Source organism: Panonychus citri, unplaced genomic scaffold (genome assembly GCF_014898815.1).
Source record: "Panonychus citri isolate SS breed McGregor unplaced genomic scaffold, ASM1489881v1 Contig00092, whole genome shotgun sequence".
NCBI classification, from domain to species: Eukaryota; Metazoa; Arthropoda; class Arachnida; order Trombidiformes; family Tetranychidae; genus Panonychus; species Panonychus citri.
This window is the reverse complement of record NW_026515497.1, coordinates 675,484-693,974: the sequence shown is the minus strand read 5'-3', so window position 1 is coordinate 693,974 and position 18,491 is coordinate 675,484. Positions and strand designations below refer to the sequence as shown.

The 18,491-nt window shown below is 32.4% G+C and overlaps 4 protein-coding genes and 1 long non-coding RNA gene across 16 annotated transcripts; 4 read left to right on the top strand and 1 right to left on the bottom strand.

Annotated features, from left to right (window-relative positions):
• Positions 1-21: 21 nt before the first annotated feature.
• LOC128387656 (protein HIRA-like) lies at positions 22-2,617 on the top strand. 3 transcript variants are annotated; one of them, XM_053346900.1, is made up of 5 exons: positions 23-209; positions 386-448; positions 672-1,417; positions 1,490-1,830; positions 2,103-2,617. In XM_053346900.1, exons 1-3 carry the CDS (start codon positions 173-175, stop codon positions 1,319-1,321), a joined length of 750 nt encoding a protein of 249 aa, XP_053202875.1. In that variant the 5' UTR covers positions 23-172; the 3' UTR covers positions 1,322-1,417; positions 1,490-1,830; positions 2,103-2,617. The 3 variants fall into 3 exon arrangements, with proteins under 3 accessions (XP_053202876.1, XP_053202875.1, XP_053202874.1); XM_053346901.1 differs by lacking the exon at positions 1,490-1,830 and having other exon boundaries at positions 22-209; XM_053346899.1 differs by having other exon boundaries at positions 672-1,830.
• Positions 1,884-5,070, top strand: LOC128387655 (sideroflexin-1-like). Of its 2 annotated transcripts, XM_053346897.1 has the most exons (8): positions 1,884-2,663; positions 3,253-3,486; positions 3,626-3,796; positions 3,879-3,977; positions 4,050-4,211; positions 4,288-4,415; positions 4,480-4,579; positions 4,664-5,070. In XM_053346897.1, exons 2-8 carry the CDS (start codon positions 3,311-3,313, stop codon positions 4,806-4,808), a joined length of 981 nt encoding a protein of 326 aa, XP_053202872.1. In that variant the 5' UTR covers positions 1,884-2,663; positions 3,253-3,310; the 3' UTR covers positions 4,809-5,070. The 2 variants fall into 2 exon arrangements, with proteins under 2 accessions (XP_053202872.1, XP_053202873.1); XM_053346898.1 differs by lacking the exon at positions 1,884-2,663 and having other exon boundaries at positions 3,050-3,486.
• Positions 5,043-9,636, bottom strand: LOC128387657 (uncharacterized). Of its 7 annotated transcripts, none has more exons than XR_008325150.1 (6): positions 9,243-9,636; positions 9,012-9,138; positions 8,615-8,838; positions 7,191-8,152; positions 6,963-7,095; positions 5,100-6,842 (listed from the first exon to the last, which is right to left on the bottom strand). It is a non-coding gene; the product is annotated as an uncharacterized LOC128387657 (long non-coding RNA). The 7 variants fall into 7 exon arrangements; XR_008325151.1 differs by having other exon boundaries at positions 7,191-8,080; positions 9,243-9,635; XR_008325155.1 differs by having other exon boundaries at positions 5,043-5,124; positions 7,191-8,838.
• Positions 9,637-9,707: 71 nt separating this feature from the next.
• LOC128387652 (putative uncharacterized protein DDB_G0277255) lies at positions 9,708-14,534 on the top strand. Of its 3 annotated transcripts, XM_053346887.1 has the most exons (3): positions 9,708-10,008; positions 10,409-10,438; positions 10,816-14,534. In XM_053346887.1, the coding sequence occupies exons 2-3, from the start codon at positions 10,436-10,438 to the stop codon at positions 13,927-13,929; spliced, it is 3,117 nt and encodes a 1,038-aa protein (XP_053202862.1). In that variant the 5' UTR covers positions 9,708-10,008; positions 10,409-10,435; the 3' UTR covers positions 13,930-14,534. The 3 variants fall into 3 exon arrangements, with proteins under 3 accessions (XP_053202862.1, XP_053202864.1, XP_053202863.1); XM_053346889.1 differs by lacking the exon at positions 10,409-10,438; XM_053346888.1 differs by lacking the exon at positions 9,708-10,008 and having other exon boundaries at positions 10,107-10,438.
• Positions 14,535-17,024: 2,490 nt separating this feature from the next.
• On the top strand, positions 17,025-18,371 carry LOC128387715 (adult-specific rigid cuticular protein 15.7-like). The gene is made up of 3 exons (XM_053346965.1): positions 17,025-17,180; positions 17,321-17,744; positions 17,907-18,371. The coding sequence occupies exons 1-3, from the start codon at positions 17,175-17,177 to the stop codon at positions 18,026-18,028; spliced, it is 552 nt and encodes a 183-aa protein (XP_053202940.1). The 5' UTR covers positions 17,025-17,174; the 3' UTR covers positions 18,029-18,371.
• The last annotated feature ends 120 nt before the right edge of the window (positions 18,372-18,491 follow it).

The window sequence follows — 18,491 nt, the reverse complement described above, 5'->3', positions numbered from 1 at the left end:
TTTTCCAACAGGTGGCGCTTCCAGTCGAAAATTGGATCATCTTGATAATTTTTGTTTCCAATTTTTGATGAGAGTTTATTTTGATTTGATTTTTTTTTATCACAATTTAACTAATTGTTCATTTAATTACAATTAATTTTTATGACTACTGATTTTACATCAACAGGGTGATATGAAACTCCTCAAGCCCGTTTGGGTTAATCATGACGGTTAGTTGATTAATTTCTTATTGTCACTTTGTTGGTTTGCTTTTTTTTATTCTATTCTTTTCTCACCTTTTGTTTTTACATGTGATCTAATCTAATTGATCAGTGATTAATTTTCTTTTATTTTCTTTATTTAATTCGATTAATTGTAATTGTTTCTATTGGTATTGTGTTGACAGGTCAACCCATATTCTCTGTTGATATTCATCCGGATGGGACAAAGTTTGCTACTGGTGGACAAGGTGAGTTTCTATCAGAATATTTTTTTATTCTCTTCAATGGTAACCCGGCTTTAATTGCTTTCTCTTAGTCTGTTGGTTTCCTCTTCTTTATCTCTCTCTCTCTTACTTTTCTATCTCATCATCTTTCATTTACTGTATTTTTAGCTCTTTGTGTGATATTTTTTTCTTCTTTTGTCTTTGTTTTTGTTCATTCGTTTGATTCGTTTTTTTGCTTTTTCTTTAGGTGGTGATGCTGGGCGAGTATGTTTATGGAATTTTGGACCTGTCATCAATGAAGAATTGGAGAAAAAAGAATCAGTGCCTAAATTGTTGTGTCAAATGGACAATCACTTGGCTTGTGTCAATGTTGTCAGGTGGTCTCAATCTGGTAAATATTTGGCATCGGCTGGAGATGATGAAACCATCATGATTTGGCAAATCTCTAAGTATTTGGGATCATCAGCGACTTCAATCTTTCGAGGATCTGCTAATGTTGAACAATGGAGGTGTATTGCCACTCTTCGTGGACACTCTGGTGATATTCTTGATCTCAATTGGTCACCTACAGATGAATATATTGCTTCCGGTTCAGTTGATAATAATGTTATCGTTTGGAATGCTCGTAAATTTCCTGAAATAGTTACCAGATTAAATGGACACAATGGTTTTGTCAAAGGAGTCAGTTGGGATCCCATTGGTAAATACGTTGCCTCACAATCTGATGACAAATCAGTTAAAATTTGGCGAACCAAAGATTGGAAAGAAGAGAAAACTGTTAGTGAACCATTTCGTGAGTGTGGTGGTACAACTCATGTACTTCGATTGAATTGGTCACCTGATGGTCAATTTCTTCGCAACGAGTGGGGCTTTGGTCACTGCCTTGGGTCTCAATAGTTTAGTCAAAAAAGCTCCTCCACTGGTCGGTCGATTTGTACCTTTTTGTGCTGTCGCTGCGGCGAATTGTGTTAACATTCCCATGATGCGATCAAAGTAATTAATTCACTGTCATTCTCTTGGTTAATTTGTGGTTCATTGATTGACTTTTTCTCTCTTGATTCTCAGCTCTTTCTCTTTCTCTCTCTCTCTCTCTCTCTCTCACACACACACACACACAAACACGTGCTTCCTGTTGACTCTTCTTCTTCTTCTTCATCAACTCTTTTTCATCAACTCTTCTTCATCAACTCTTCTTCATCAACTCTTCTTCATCAACTCTTCTTCATCAACTCTTCTTCATCAACTCTTCTTCATCAACTCTTCTTCATCAACTCTTCTTCATCAACTCTTCTTCATCAACTCTTCTTCATCAACTCTTCTTCATCAACTCTTCTTCATCAACTCTTCTTCATCAACTCTTCTTCATCAACTCTTCTTCATCAACTCTTCTTCATGATGCGATCAAAGTAATTAATTCACTGTCATTCTCTTGGTTAATTTGTAGTTCATTGATTGACTCTCTCTCTCTCTCTCTCTCTCTCTCTCTCTCACGTGCTTCCTGTTAACTCTTCTTCAACAACAACTCTTCTTCATTAACTCTTCTTCTTCTTCATCATCAACTCTTCTTCTCTTTCTTCATCAACTCTTCTTCTTTTTCTTAATCAACTCTTCTTCAACAACAACTCCTTCTTCATTAACTCTTCACTTCCTCTTTATTGTTTATTACAAATGGCTCAAGTTACTGTCGCAAGTATCAATATTGACCAGCGTAAATTTCTTTTGGATAGATTCTGGCGAACAACAGACAACCTGCTTGATTGGGATGAAACTTTATTCACCTTTCAACTTTACATTCCTGCAGATACTTCAAATCCTCATCGTTGGACGATAGAGGAGCTTAAGTCACATTATTACACAATAACGGAAGGGATTTTCAATGGGTTGAAAGTCGCCTTAAATAAAGGAAGTGAAGAAGTTGCCACCAGATATGGCAGCCAGTTTGATCTACGTGACCGTGACCTTGGACTCCAATATTGATCTCTCTCTCTCTCTTCTCTCTTGTTTTCTTTCTCTTTTTCTCTCTTTTCTCTTGTTTTCTTTTTCTTTCTTGTGCCTGAGGATGAATCATCTTCATCAGATTATGTTCCCTATTGTTAAACCTTGAAGAATACACTTGTAGATTACAATCTTCATCATCACATAACAACAATTCTCATTATCAGTGCATTTATAATAAATCTTTAATTTGTTCAATCATTTTCTCTCTTGTTTATTTTCCCTCTTTCAGCTTTTCCATCAGGTAAGATCATCGGTAATTTCTGCTCCTCCTCAATTAACTCTAATTCAATAGATTTTTTTCCAATCAAATTATTGAGAAAATTCTGGTCTCGTATTACAATTTCAATGAGAGTATTCACTTTGTTTTTACAATTGTAACAAATTCTTCCTCGATTACTATTAATTGACTGATTACTTGGTAACAAGAACATTGCTCAATAACCTCAACTGGCAATTCTATGGTTGAGATTTGGGTTATCTGGTTAGTTGAGAGATTCCCTTAGCATCTATTGCCTTTTTCTTTAAGATTTCAAGATAATTTTAGAGTTGATTACGATTCTAATATCTAGTTTTTCTTACTCTTCCATCTTCATTATCATCAAACATGATTAAATTTCCTGTGATCTCTCTCATTCTCTCTCTCAAATCATATCTTATCTCTCAAGATGAACACATCGTTTTTGAACCAATGTCCTTCAATGGATAAATGATTGATCATCAAGAAGTTGTTTTCTTTCATTGATTTTTCAAATTCTCTTCTTCTTCTTCTACCTTACTAACTGATTATTAAATTGTTCTTTTTTCCTTTCCCTCTCTCTCTCTCTCTATAGTATCTTCTGTTTACACCCTGGTTACTGAATCCACTGTTTACATATCACATCTGACGACATGGAACCAGCACCAAGTGTAATTGCCAAAAGGATGATAGACATTGAATCGCCTCGTTACGATCAAAGTACTTACCTGGGTCGAGCTAAACACTTTTTCGTTGTCACCAATCCATTGAATTTATTCAAACCTTCATCTGAACTTGTTAAGGCTAAACAAGTTGTTGAAGATTACAGGTTAGCAGAATGATGAGAAAATTAATCCAAACTCATTCACTCATGGGAATATCGTCAGAATCTAATTGAACTTTCTCTCTCTCTCCTTCAACAATCAACACTCCAAATTACCCTGAATTATCAACTGTATTTATTACAGAAATGGTAAAGATATTGGCCCATTAACCGAGGATCAACTCTGGTATTACAAATATCTTTATGACAGTGCTCATCATCCGGAAACAGGGGAAAAACAACTCATTATTGGTCGGATGTCGGCTCAAGTACCAATGAATATGTTCATTACTGGTTGCATGTTAACTTTTTACAAGTAGGATCAATTAACCAAATTCTCATTTGATTAACTTTCTTGGTTAACTCAATTTCTCTCATTTTATTTAATCTCTTTTCAGGAGCACTAAACAAGTAATCTTTTGGCAATGGTTTAATCAGTCTTTCAATGCAGTCGTTAATTATACTAATAGAAGTGGAACATCTGATATTCCAATTTCGTAAGTCGTATCGTAAAGATTAACTGATTTACCTTGAATATTATCTAATACAAATTGTGCTTCTGTCATTAGTCAATTAGGTACTTCTTATGCTTTCGCAACGAGTGGGGCTTTGGTCACTGCCTTGGGTCTCAATAGTTTAGTCAAAAAAGCTCCCCCACTGGTCGGTCGATTTGTACCTTTTTGTGCTGTCGCTGCGGCGAATTGTGTTAACATTCCCATGATGCGATCAAAGTAATTAATTCACTGTCATTCTCTTGCTTAATTTGTGGCTCATTGATTGACTTTTTTTTCTCTCTCTTGTTAATAGAGAAATTCGAGAAGGTATCACTCTCTATGACGAGAATAATAACCCGGTCGGAGAATCGAAAGTGGCAGCGCAAAAGGCTATTACTCAGGTCGTTCTTTCGAGAATTGGAATGGCTGCTCCTGGAATGAGTTAGTCTCTTTTTTAATTGCTACGATTATGAACTAATTCTAACTTTTCTTTTTTTCAATCAAGCTTTACCGCCTATTTTAATGAACTATCTTGAGAAAAGAGGATTTCTCAGGCGAATGCCCTGGATCAATGCTCCACTTCAAGTCGTAATCTGTGGTTTCTTGTGAGTTATTAGTTCGGAAATTTGTTTATAACTTCTAATTGAATTAAATTTCATATTTTTTTCTCTCTTTCTCCGGAAATTCAGCTTAATATTCACAACTCCATTATGCTGTGCACTTTTCCCTCAAAAAAGCTCAATATTATTGGACCAAATTGAACCAGAACTTCGTGAAGAATTGAAGAAACTGCCTCAACCCCCGGAAAAATTATATTACAACAAAGGATTGTAAATATAATCAATTAAAACATTTCCAAAGTTCCAATAGGACATCATCTTCCCTCTCTTTACTCGGAATCAAACGAACAGTTTAATTGTTTACCAATGGATCTAAGATTTAAACAGAAAGGAAAATTAATAATCGAAGGAAAAAAAAATCACTTATTGAATTTGTGTGTTCGAATATCAATATTTTAACAATTATTTTCTAAATTGTAGTTACTACCCATCTTGTTGATCATTAAAATAATATTATTGTTATGACTGTTGTGAGACTTCAAAGTCCAAAGTAATTTAACTTTGATTTGTTTGCCAAAAACAATTATTTCCTATTTGATTTGGAAGAGAAAACAAGTTTAAAGTTGAGTTAATTGATTACTTTCTAATTAAGATTGAAACATGATCAATTGGAAAGATGATTAACAAAAAAGTTAAAGAGTAAATTGATTTCGATCGTCTCCTTGATTTCACAATATTTCAATGAGGGTTCGGCAACAGATTAAAGAAGACACAAATCCGACAATATCTCCGAGATTATATTAGATAGATGAACACCAAACAATCAGTAGATTATCACAATTAATGTTGTATTAACATAAAAAAATTTCCATAGTTGATAAACTAACGCTTGAAATGAACACAACAAGTCTAAGTGATTAACAGCAATCAAACGTGAACTTGAGAGAGAAAGAAAAAGACAAAGAAGATTTGATGAATAGAAATTACAATGAAAATAAACATTTTAAATTAATTAAATCAAACTGTTTGTACTCAAAAGTAAATAAAATTACTGGTCAACAATTAAGAAAACAAATAAACTTAAACAATCAAAACAAATGGAAAAAAATATTGTTATGGTTAATGACAGATGACGCTACAAGTCACTACATCAAATTAACAAGATAATCTAATCACCAACAGCAACAATTAAACATTAACATTAATTGTGTTCACTTTGATTAAATTCAATTGACTTGAGAATCAAATTTAATCAAAACAATCAGAAACTTCAAATAAGCTTTAAGGTCAATCGTTTCCATGGAAACGGGTAAGCGAAATTTTCGAACGCGCCAAATTTGAAACTCTGTTAACTGTAAATTTTTCTCTCAATGAATCAACCCAATGATGGAAAATGATTGAATGTTAATTGTTGAGTTGATTCGTTGAGAAAATGTAGTTAGAAGAGAGAAAAAAATTTGCGAACAGAAAGTGAAATTATATTTCTTAATTTTCTTTTTGATAAAAAAAAAGAATTTCACTTTTCGAAGTTGATGAAGAAAAGAGAGAAAAAAAAACGAAATTAATGTTTCGTGATCAGTAAATTGTTCTGTTGATTATTAAAAATCTTTTTTTTCTCTCTCTCTCTCTTTTTCTCTTGATGATCTTTTCTTGATTGTGTACAATTGATGGTTTCAGTTAAATTGTAGTCCTCATTGTCTGTTGAAAAGTAACTTGAGATGCCCAATGATGAGAAGAGGATTTTGTAATCGACTGACCATTTAGTTGATGTTAATTGTTTACACAATTGAATCACCATCATCTTAAATACAGTTAATAGTTGAAACATTTTTCGAATCACAATCAATGTTAAAATTGTGATGAGAAAAAGAGAGAGAGAGAGAGACAACAATTAAGACCAAATTTATCACATAGATTAACGAAAAGGTCCAAAAGAGAATCAGTTAATTACTAAACAATTCATTTCCAAGTTTATCCCATTCTCTAAACTGACCCTGACATTCACGAGTACAAACAATTTAGTTAATTAATCTGTTCAATATCTCTAATTGAATTTATATCTCTAATATAAACCGTTATGAGCTTAATGCTTTTTTCCATCAGCTAATAGATTCGAAATATAAATTGTAAAAGAATTAAAAAAATTCATGATTACAACTGAATTTCAATAGAAGAAAATGAAAAAATATCTTCGAATCGAATTAGAAAAAAACAATCAGAACTTATTCAGAATAAATCGCCGTTAGTTTCGTAAGTCTCTCTCTCTCTCTCTCTCTCAGTTCGTTTTTACATAATTTGATTGATATTCCTATGAAAGTATAAAACATGAGTGAGAAAATCGAAGAAGCAAAAAAATATCGATTAGAATTGATCAGATAACCTGAGTTCTGAAAAAGAAAGAGAGAAAGAAAGAGATGTGAATAGTTACCTGAATGTTCATTTTCGTTGGTCAATTTTTTGTTTTCGAAAGAAAAAATTTCCTCATTTTTGTTCATTCTCTTTGATTTTTGTTGTTGGTTCTCAGAAAGAAAATCAATTCACTTATTATACACCATGAAGTTCTGAAAGAGAGAGAGAAAAGAAAAAAAAGAAGAAAAAAAATAAGGTGATTACAATAGTGATTCTTATTATCATCCATGATCATCAATATGATTACTATTAATTCAGATTATTTGGAACCAACTATTAACTCGATTGATGATCATCACCTAACAACAGAATGAAAAACATGGAAATTTATGAGAAAAATATTGACAAAACCTGAAGATGGAAAAAAGAAAACAAATTGTCAATTGTATGATCATCATCGCGATTGCTTGTTAGTTAATTGTTTCGCGAGTAACGGAAAACAATTAGAAAGATGGTGACAATTTGAGTGATCCAATTGATAGCGAAATGATGAGTTGAGCTAATTAAATCGTTAATCAGTCGCATTGTGAGTGTGTGAATGGGAATCTCATTGTAATACGATGCTAATTGTCTTGATGAGAGGATAATTAAACTTGTAAGTTAATCATTTGGGTGCCAAATTGGTTATTGCTATTTTCCAAAGAGAGGGTTAACCGAAAAACAATTAACAGTTAAAAGTGCATTGAAAATTTGATGATAATCAAAAGATGAAGAGAGGAAGAGATGTAACAATTTAGATGAATACATTATATTCAAAGGAAAACTTGGAAGCAGTTAAATATTGACAAAATCAATAAAGTTCAATCAATAAGACTGAAGAGTAATCTTGATGATTAACTACAATCAGGTAAATTTTTTCAATTCGAGGTTGAATTTTGATCAACTCATCTGCGATCTTTTTTTTGGGGTTAATTGTAATTACGAAAACGAGTTTGAGATGATGATTCTGATTCTGATGATGAAGAAGAGATTTTCCACTTTCTCTCTATTTTCTTTATGCCTTAAGCAACACCAAAGAGTAATAAAGATCTTCTTACTTTCTCTCTCTCTCTCTCTCTCTTTCATTCTTTCTTTTCAAGACATATCATAAACGTAAACAACCATCAAAAGATCATCTTTTTTCCTCTTTGATTAACTCTTGTAGTTGGAGTAAATTAATCAGTTTTGTGACCAATTAACACGCAGCAGCAACAAAGCAAATGATAATTACTTCCCAGTGGTATCAGGTCACCAACCATCATTGTAAAATCCATAGAATCGCCAAGGAAGAGAGAGAGAGAGAGAGGAAAAAGAAGAAAGATAGAGATAAAAAATGAGAGAGAAAGAAAGAGAAAATGAAAGAGAGAGTGAAAGAGAATGGAAATGATAGAAAGAGAAAAGGAAAAAGAGGAAGATAGAGATAGAGATAGTGAGATAGTGAGATAGAGATAGAACTGAGGGTGGAAGAGAGAGAGAGAGAGAAAGAAACAACATTCTCCATTTGTAACATGTAAAAAATGTCCTCCTTCGTTTTCCTTCTTCTTTCACTCCTCCTCAACCTCATTTTCATCCTCCTGCTCCTTCATCCTTATCATCATCATCCTCATCATCATCAACATCATCATCTTTATCTTCATCTTCTTTTTCCTTTTCTTTTTTTTCTTCGTCATCTTCTTCCTCCAAAAAACTTACCATTATACCTTATGTACCTTTATACCACCTACCTACCTTTACTTTGACTCTTTTTTTTTTCTTCTTCTTGACATCATCATCAGATCCATCAGGCAAACTTTACTTTCCTTTAAAACTTATTTATTGATGAGAATGATGATGATGATGATGATGATGATAATGATGAGAAATATTGGGTTCCAATGGTAACGTTAGTATATTAACAAAGACAAAAATAATAAAACCTTAACCCAAACACAAGAGATTGAGAGAGAAAGAGAGAAAGAGAGAGAAGGAAAGATAAAAAGAAAGAGAAAAGAAGGAAAAAAAGAGAGAAAGGTAAAAAAATGGGTTAGTGAGAATAGAAAATGATGATTATTTAGTCAATGTTAGAATAACAATTTACATGATAACCTACCTGTGTTCGTATCAGTGTAAATGTACATACACACCAGTAATCAACGAGAGAGAGAGAAAATAATAACAAAAGGTGAAAATCAATTGTAATCAAACAGTAATCAACCAACAATCAATTGAAAATACACCTACAAACCGAAATAGAATAGAAAAAGAGAGAGAAAAAGAAAGAGTGAGAAAGAAAGATGAGAACGGGTTAGTAAGAAAGGGAAAAAAAAGGAAAGATACAAACCGTAATTGGAGGAAAACCAGAGAAACCAATGTTTCTTCATTGAAGGTTAATTGTTGCTATCAAAAAGAAAGAAAAAAAAAAGAAAGAGAAAGAGAAAAAAAGCTTAATTAATGGCGAAAATTATTAATCCATTTAACTGAAAAAAAAGAAAACAAAACCGGAAGATGAACTTTCCCTTTCCAACTTCATCTTCAACCCATATTCCTGTTGGCATGGAAACCAGAACAATCTCTTTCTATTGAGTCTCTTTCTCTCATCTTCTTCTTCTTCTTCTTCTTCTACTACTTATCAACTAATCATCTTTTGAATTAATTGATAATACGAGTGATTAAAAATCGTCAGATTGGGATAAAGAGACAATTAAGAAGAAGAAGATAAGAGAGAACCCAAAGCCTATGGTAAAGTCGAACTGCTGCCATTGGGTAAGGAAGAAAAGAAGGAAATTTAAATTTTTAGAGATTTAGAAGGATAAGGAAAAAAGAATTCGAAAAATAAAAAGAAAAGAGAATGCGAAAAGTGAAAACATTGAAGATTCTTTATTGTTACTTTCTCTTTTTCTTTCTCATCTTCTTCTTCTCTTCTTCTTCTCTCTTTCTCCCTTTTCTCTATCTTTTAAGTGTATCTTTTGTATATCATCTCTACCATAAAGTTAACCATCTATTTCTTCATCATCATCTCTTGATCAAAAGGAATATATTAATTAATGTGACAATTAGTGCCCAAGAAGTGGAGAGTTTTTTTTTCTTCGGTTTTGTGATTATCCAAGGTAAGTAAGGAAAGGAAAGTAAAGGTTGTTTGTTGTTTTGATGATTATGATGATGATGTTGATGATGTTGAGGATGTTGATGATGATGATGATGAGAAATGATGTTAATGATGATGATAGTAAATGATGATTATGATGATGATGGTGGTGGTGGAGAGATAGAGAGAAAAAAAGAGATAGAGAGAGAGAATAATGATAATCATCATCATCATAATAATGATTATCATCATCATCATCATCTCTTTCTCTTCTTTTTTTTCTCTCTCATCACCTTGCCAACCCAATGTGTGTATCTTTCTCTTTTTCTCATTTTTTTCTCTCTCATCTCATCTTCTTTTCTCTTCCACTCTCTTCGATCGATGATGATGATGATGATGATGATGATGATTCTCTAACTCAGCTCAAGGAAACACGAAAAAAAATATAAATGGTAAGGAAGAAACAGGTTTTAATAATAATAATGATGATGATGATGATGATGATTATGATGATGATGAGAATGAGAATGAGAATGATGAGTATGATGATGATGATGAGGAGGATGATGAGGAAGATGAGGAAGATGAGGATGATGAAGAAGCAGAAAAAAATAAACAGTCAGTGTTTGTTTGGGTTTTGGTGTTGGTAACAAGAGTTTCTCTTTTTTTTCTCTCTCTCTCTCTTTTCTCTCTCTTTTCTCTTTCTATCTTCTTTTTTTCTCTGTCATTTTTGTTTTGTTTTTTATTATAATTGTGTTAATTTCTTCTCTCTCTGTCTCTTTATCTACATTTTTATCTATTATTTTCTCTGTGAACAACAACAAATTAGAAAAAGAATCAACCAGTTATGTCAACCAGTGAATGGAATTGTCCTGTTTGTGATACAAAATGTGATTCTCAACATTCGTTTACGGTACACATTCGCCAGCATAATCCAACTGATCATTCCCATACGTGCTCTATTTGTGGTAAAACACTTTCCTCTGCGAGTTCCCTTGATCGACATATGTTAATACATTCCGGTGAAAGGCCATTTAAGTGTAAAATATGCAACATGACATTCACAACAAACGGTAATATGCACCGACACATGAGAACCCATGGTATGGAATCAAATGAAAACGATGCTCCCGATAGCAATAATAACAATGGTAACAGTAAATCTCATCATAGTCCTCATCATAATCATCACCATGCACGAAATTTAAAGGGTGCTTATTCATCTAATGCAAATAAAAATCCAACAACAACAACAACAACCAATAACAACAACGATGGTGATACTGATCAGGATGATAATAATTCAACGACCATCAATAATAATAATAATAATAATCATCATCATAAAATGTTGGTACGAAAACGAGGTGGAGGAGGAGGAAAAGGAAAGGGAACAGGAGTGGGGGTATCAGCAATGATGACTACTTATGATGATGATAATGATGATGATGATGATGAGACTCATCCTGAAAATTTATCATCGATGACTTCATCTGATATTAACCTTGCTATCTCATCATTATTATTATTATCATCATCATCATCGACAAAAACTACTACAGCACCATCATCATCATCATCAGTTACAACAACAACAACAACAACTTCTAATACTACATCATCATCATCATCATCATCATCAATAGCTAATGATAAAACCAAAGTTAACTTGGAGAATGACGCTCTACCTCTTCAACCATTGTCATCATCAACTCCAATATCATCATCATCATCATCACCAACATCTCGTAGTTCACTTAAGAGTAGCGCCTTACGAACTGATTCAAAGGGTAATTGCATTACTAATTCAAATTATAACGATAATAATAATGATACAAATTCAACTGCTACCACCACAAACACCACCACCACCACCACCACCAGCACAAGTAATAGCAAAAATCAAAAAGCACTTTCACTATGTGATAGATCATCTTCACATAAAACTTCCTCTTTAACCTCCTCCTCTTTCACATCCTCATTATCATCATCATCATTCACTTTAACTTCAGATTCATCATCAAACGGTAAAAAAATGAATTTATCTTCAGCAATAGCACCCACATCAGAAAAACTGCGAAAACAAAAATCACCATTACAATCAACGAGTCATTCCAAAGTTGAATCAATTAGATGTAATCTATACGAAGTGTCTTCATCATCTCTTTCCAAACAACATTGTACAGCATCATCATCATCACCATCATCATCATCATTAAAAACATCTCCTACAACATTATCAACAACAACTACTACAAGTAACACCAACAGCAAATCAGGGATCAAACGTAACAATAATAATAGTAATATTAATGATGATAATAATAATAATAATGGTATTAATTCTGGTTATGCTTCGATTGGGTTTCATGATCTCACATTTACCGATTTTTCCTCTCACAAGTATCCACTTATCGCCCAATCATTTTGCGAGGCCAACATACGCAAATCAAGTTCACCCTATCACGATTTTCAATGTTCAAATTGTCCTAAAGCATTTCCTTGTGCTTCAGCTCTTTCCTTACATCAGCAAACAGTCCACCCTCATCTTCAACATCATGAGGCTATATCATCATCACCATTTGCATCACCAATTGATGCAACATCATTAGGCTTGGGACCTACAAACAGGACATTATTTAGTTCAACCTTTTGTCACCTTTGCCAAGTAGACCTTGGTAGTCCTGTACTTTACCTTACACATCAAGCAATCCATCAATACGAAAGCATTTTCCATGCCGTTAGTGGTGTTAATCTAACAACCTCAGCAAGAACAGCAACCTCATCATCTTCACCACCCTCATCATCATCAACAACCTCATCTCCGTCCAATTTTCTCAAAGCAATTGTCACCAATCCGACTATTAATTCACCAATAACAACTACAACCACCATTACTGGTAAACTACCTTCGATTAATAATGATAATGCAGATGATGATGGTATCCATAATGGTAGTAGCGAGGAGAGGGAAGAAGAAGAAGAAGAAGAAGAAGATGATGATGATGATGATGAAGAGGAGGAGGAGGAGATGGATAATGATAATGATGTTGATGTTGATGATCATAATGATGATGATCATTCTGCAAATAGTGACAATGAGAAGGAACAATTTCTCGCCATGCTTCAATTATACAAAAAGAACAAGATCATTCTCAACAATTCCAATAAAATTAACGATTCAAACAACAATCAAACTAACATCAACAACCTGGTCAAAGTTCACCCTTCAATCGAGGGATCATCATCATCTTCACCATCATCATTATTGTTTAAAGATGAGAAAAACAATTTTGATTATCCTTCATATTTTATCAATGCTAAAGTCACTCTTAATCGTTTTAATATTCCTAGCACCATTAACAGTACCAATAATACAACAATTCCAACTTTAACTCCAACCACAACAACAACAACAACAACCTCCAACAAGATGAACACTTTAAGCAATAATAATAACAATAATAATAATAATAATAATAGTTTATTGGCTAAATCAAAAGTAAATCACCCAAGAACCTCAACTGGAAAGATAAATGGTCATTCCAATTCTGTCAAAACCAAAGAATCCAAAAAACGAGCGAATCGTGGACATACCAAAGGTAGCCATAACTATGCTTGTAATCTTTGCTCTTACACGAGTATGGACAAATCAACACTAGTTCGTCACTTGAGAACCCATAACGGAGAGAGACCATTCCAATGTGCTATCTGTAAATACGCTTTCACCACTAAAGCGAACTGTGAGAGACACGTTCGCAAACGTCACAAGAAAACGTCCAAACCCGAAATCAAAAGTGCCATGCTTTTTAATGCTGGTCTTACAACCTCATCAACGCAGCCTTTAGACCTCGCCGTCCATGCACTTGATCTAAGCTATAAAAATCTATCGACAAAATCATTATCATCACCAACAACAACAACTAATCAACCAATTAGTTAAGCCTTTAAAGCCTACATATATAAATGAGAGAAACACACACACACACACAACCAACACATACATTACATACATTTCATTACATACACAAAACACACACATACAAAAGACACACAATTAATTAATTCAACACACACATTCACATAATCACCTTTTTTTTCAAGGGAAAAGGGGAAATTCAACTTGAAACAATTTGAACAATTTCGCAATCTCTTTTTTCGCTTGTCTCGCCATCTTTTGGTTCTCTTTTAAACCCACATTTTAAGTCAATTTGGTTCGGCGAATTATGAAAATATTCACCACAAGATGGCGATACAAATATTCCTTCATTTGCCTTCGTTCGTGCGTTCAAGTGGATTATCCTTCCTTTTTAAATCCCTTTTATATACATATGAGAAAAAGTTATATCGTAATACAAATGTAAACATTTTTTTTTTCCTCTTCACGTTCAAATCTTCTAAGATTTAATTGAATTTTGATTTAAAAAGCAAAACAAAAAAGAAAATTAGTTAAGCTAAGAAAATATCATGAAGAAACCTAATCACGTCCGCAATTGCCTAAATTAAAATCTATCAATAAACATAATCAATTATAAGAAAAAAAGTAAATTTACTTTGTGATCTTCCAATTTTTTTTTTCGTATTATTATTGATCGAACCGAATTTAGTTCAACAATTAAGCTTCTTTCTGTTTAACTGATTAAATGGAGATTCTTTTCAATTGTTTACTTGGTGTTGTTAATTGTTCTCGTTAATTTGAGATATTGTATCTTAATCTTAACCAATGGAATCCAAAGTTGATTAGTATCTTAATCTTTAAATTAAATTGTTTAATTTACTCTTTAAGGATAATCAGTTTTGAGATTTTCTAAATCTCAATCGATATTGATTAATTGTTGTTCTTTCAGGGGTTAATTGTGACAATCAGTCGCTTATTTGTTCAATAATTAATTTTTTTTTCTTAAACAAATTAAACTCATCTAAATAATTTCTCTTCAAGTTTAATCAATCAATTAGATTGATTGAAATATCCAATCAATTGGTGTATCAATTTAATGAGTAAAATTATTATTATGATTAACTAATCATTACAATCAACAATTGATTTATCATCCTTACTCTAGATTCTAGATGATTGTATTTTAATTGTCTATTTGATTGTTTAATTGTTATCACTATCCTCTAATAGTAGTTGATTAATTAAAACAATAACTTTTTTGTCTTATTATCATCACAATTAATCACACAATTAGTTTTAATTGTAACTCATTTGGTAAATAAACACTGGTGACAATTGATAACAAATTACAATTATCATTTTAATTAATTAACTAATAATAAACTGAGCAATTAAAACAATTGCTTAAGGGTGTTAATTGTTTAATTGTTTAACCAAAAATAATTAAATATGATGCAATCAACTAACTATTATAACAATTAGTAAATTAACTAATCTCAAGGCAATTTAATCAGATCAATTAAATCATTTCCCGATTCAAGTGTCCATCCGATTTTTGATTTATTGATCATTTTCATTAATCAATTAATTTAATCAACAATCAAAAGAAAAACAAATTAACCTAAACCACAAAAACTATCAACACTTTTTCCAGCTAATTGTTAACTGTTAATTGATTGAGTTTAATTTATTGATTACCAATTAAATGAATTAAAACTAATCGTGATTGCCTTTAGCAGATTTAACACCAAAAATTGAATCTTTTACAATTTTAGTTAATTACAATTTTGTGACTTTTGAATAATTTAAATTAACGGTCACTAATCAATGATTATTCATATTGTTATTGATCATTTTATAATCTAATCAATTTAAATTAAAAGTTTTACCTCAAATTAACATGTCAGGGTTAAAATACAATCAATTAGTTAATCAACAATTTAACTCATCTTAAAATCAAAAGTTGTTTTCATCATTGATTCTTGTTTGTCTTAATCCCTAATCAATTAATCACTAATCAACCTGGACAAACTAGTTTACTAAGGTAAAGATAAAACAAATTAAGATTTAAATCAACAATTAACAGGAGAATAAGAAAAAAAAATCAACCCACTGATCCAATGATCCAATGAATTAATAAACTAATCAAAAGAATCAGTGACCAAGTGAACCAACAATTAACTTAAATTCAATTTGATTCATGAAATTGTAAGTGAATCTGTTGAAATTGAAACAAAGAAAACAAAACCTAAACAATTAACTAAACATCATGAACTAAACAATTTAATGTTGTAAATTGAAAAATGAATCAAATGATAATCACCATAAATTATGAGATAGAGAGAGGGAACAATTAACTTGATTTAGACGAGAAAAAACAAATTAAGACGAAAATGCTAAACAAAAGGAAAACCACCTAATTAATTGGTTCCTATCTCTCTGGTAAATTACTATTATAATTGTAGACAATTAACTTTCATCAATCGTTATCATCATCATCATGTTCATTTACCATAACATGAGACTCTCTTAATTGTAAATAATACTAACGACAAACAACAATTTAAATTAATCACAGTATGAATTATATAGAGAGAGGAATCAAGTTTAATCTTGAGAAACGAGAAAAAAAAAGTAAACCTCAAGGACATTTAATCACAATCTAATTATTTAAAGTCCAATCGAAATGAAAAATCAATGGCCAAGGATGATGGCGAAGATGATGATGATGATGATGATGATGATGATGGCGAAATGATGATAATGATGAGGATGAAGATGAAGTAAAATAATAATGAATAAATATCTTGATTCTCTCATCATAATTGCTCGAGGCTTCATCTTTATAAGTCTCAAGGTTTTCTCATCTTCATCTTCATCTTTCACATCATCATCATTATCATCTTTCTGCATCCTCATCATCATCATCATCATCATCCTGGATAATTTACCTGATAAGAGTGAAAGAGAAAGTGAAAGTACAAAATAAAAAGCAAGAAAATTACAATTTAAAGACAGCCCACAATTTAAAACAATCTTACCTTAAATATACAAAATGATTAGTCGCTTGGTGTTGAACATAATAAGATATTCATGTAATTTAAACGCTGATCCACTAATCTTATTATGAAAGAGGTGGTGACCAAGTTAATCCACTGCCCAGAAACATTTGGGTATAAAGATCAGAGTCAGTTGATTAAAACATTTCACTTTGAAACATTAACTTAGTTTTGTAACATTCGAGAAGTTTTAATTTACCTGTTCGGTGTTTAATCCTAAACCATTTCAACATGAAGGTAAATATATTCACTAATTTGGTTTGATGATCCAAAATTTTCCTATCATTTGATTGAACTGATTTTCTTGTTTAACTTTTGTTATTTTAATAATATAATTTTCCTTTTTTTTGTTCGTTTTTCGTTTTCGTTTTTCAAAGGTCATCATTATTCTTGCTTTAGTTGCTGTCGCTTCGGCTGCCGTCATTACCCCCGCTGGTATTGCTTCAACTGGTTCTTCATCAGTCTCAAGATCTGAAGATGGTACAGGTAATTATCAATTCGCTTACACTGAACAAGGACTTTCCGGTGGTTCTCAACGAAGTGAACAAGGTGATGCTTTCGGTCGTAAAACTGGTTCATATGCTTTAAGTGATGCCGATGGTCGTCAACGAATTGTCTCATATGTTGCCGATGAAACTGGTTTCCGTGCTTCCATCCAAACAAACGAACCAGGAACCGCTCCATTGGCTGGCGCTGATACCGCAATCTCTGCACCAGACACCGTTGGAATCGCCGCTGCAACCAACCAACGAACCAGTGAACAATTGACCGCACTCGCAAACGCTCCACCTCCACCACCAGGTAATCAATATTTTCTTTTCAAGTTCAATTTCAATTTTCCTTCTCTCAGAACGAAAAACAGAACATTAAAAGAAGAAAAATCAAACTTTCCAACTCTTTCGAACTCGAACAAAATTTTAACCAAGTAAAACTTTGAATTTCTCTTCCTCCCTTACCAAACAGAAACCCCAGTCGCTGCTCCAATCGCTTTCGCCCCACAACCAGCCCGAGTCATCGCCGCACCAAATGTCTTCTCAGCTCCAGCTCGAGCTTTCTCTCCATTCGGTAACTTCCAACTCCAATAAGTGATTTCTACCCAACCAACGAGTCTAAATTCATATTTGGTAGAACCAATAACGAACTTTATTCTCATTTCGAAAACTTTTTTTGTTCCTTTTTCACAAACTCACACTGTCTAAATTTCCAATCGTTTCTCAATTGAAATTCTCAAAACTAATCATCATTGAAAATCCAAAAACTCTGATGATTTACCGATCGAACCATCAACGACATCAACCTTTTTGTTAAGAGGAAAAACTTTTTTGTTACTAACTTACAGATAATCATGATGATCATGATTCTGATTAGTTCATGAAAATTGTTCTTTCAATTTTGTCAAAACCAATAAAAGCTATTTAAATCTCTTAATTGTCCATCGAATTAATTATTTTCCAATCAACGAGTGAATTGAGACCCTTTTTTGTTACAGAATCAACATGGAACGAGAGAGATAAAAAAGGAAAAGGAAATCGATGAAAGAAAAATTCA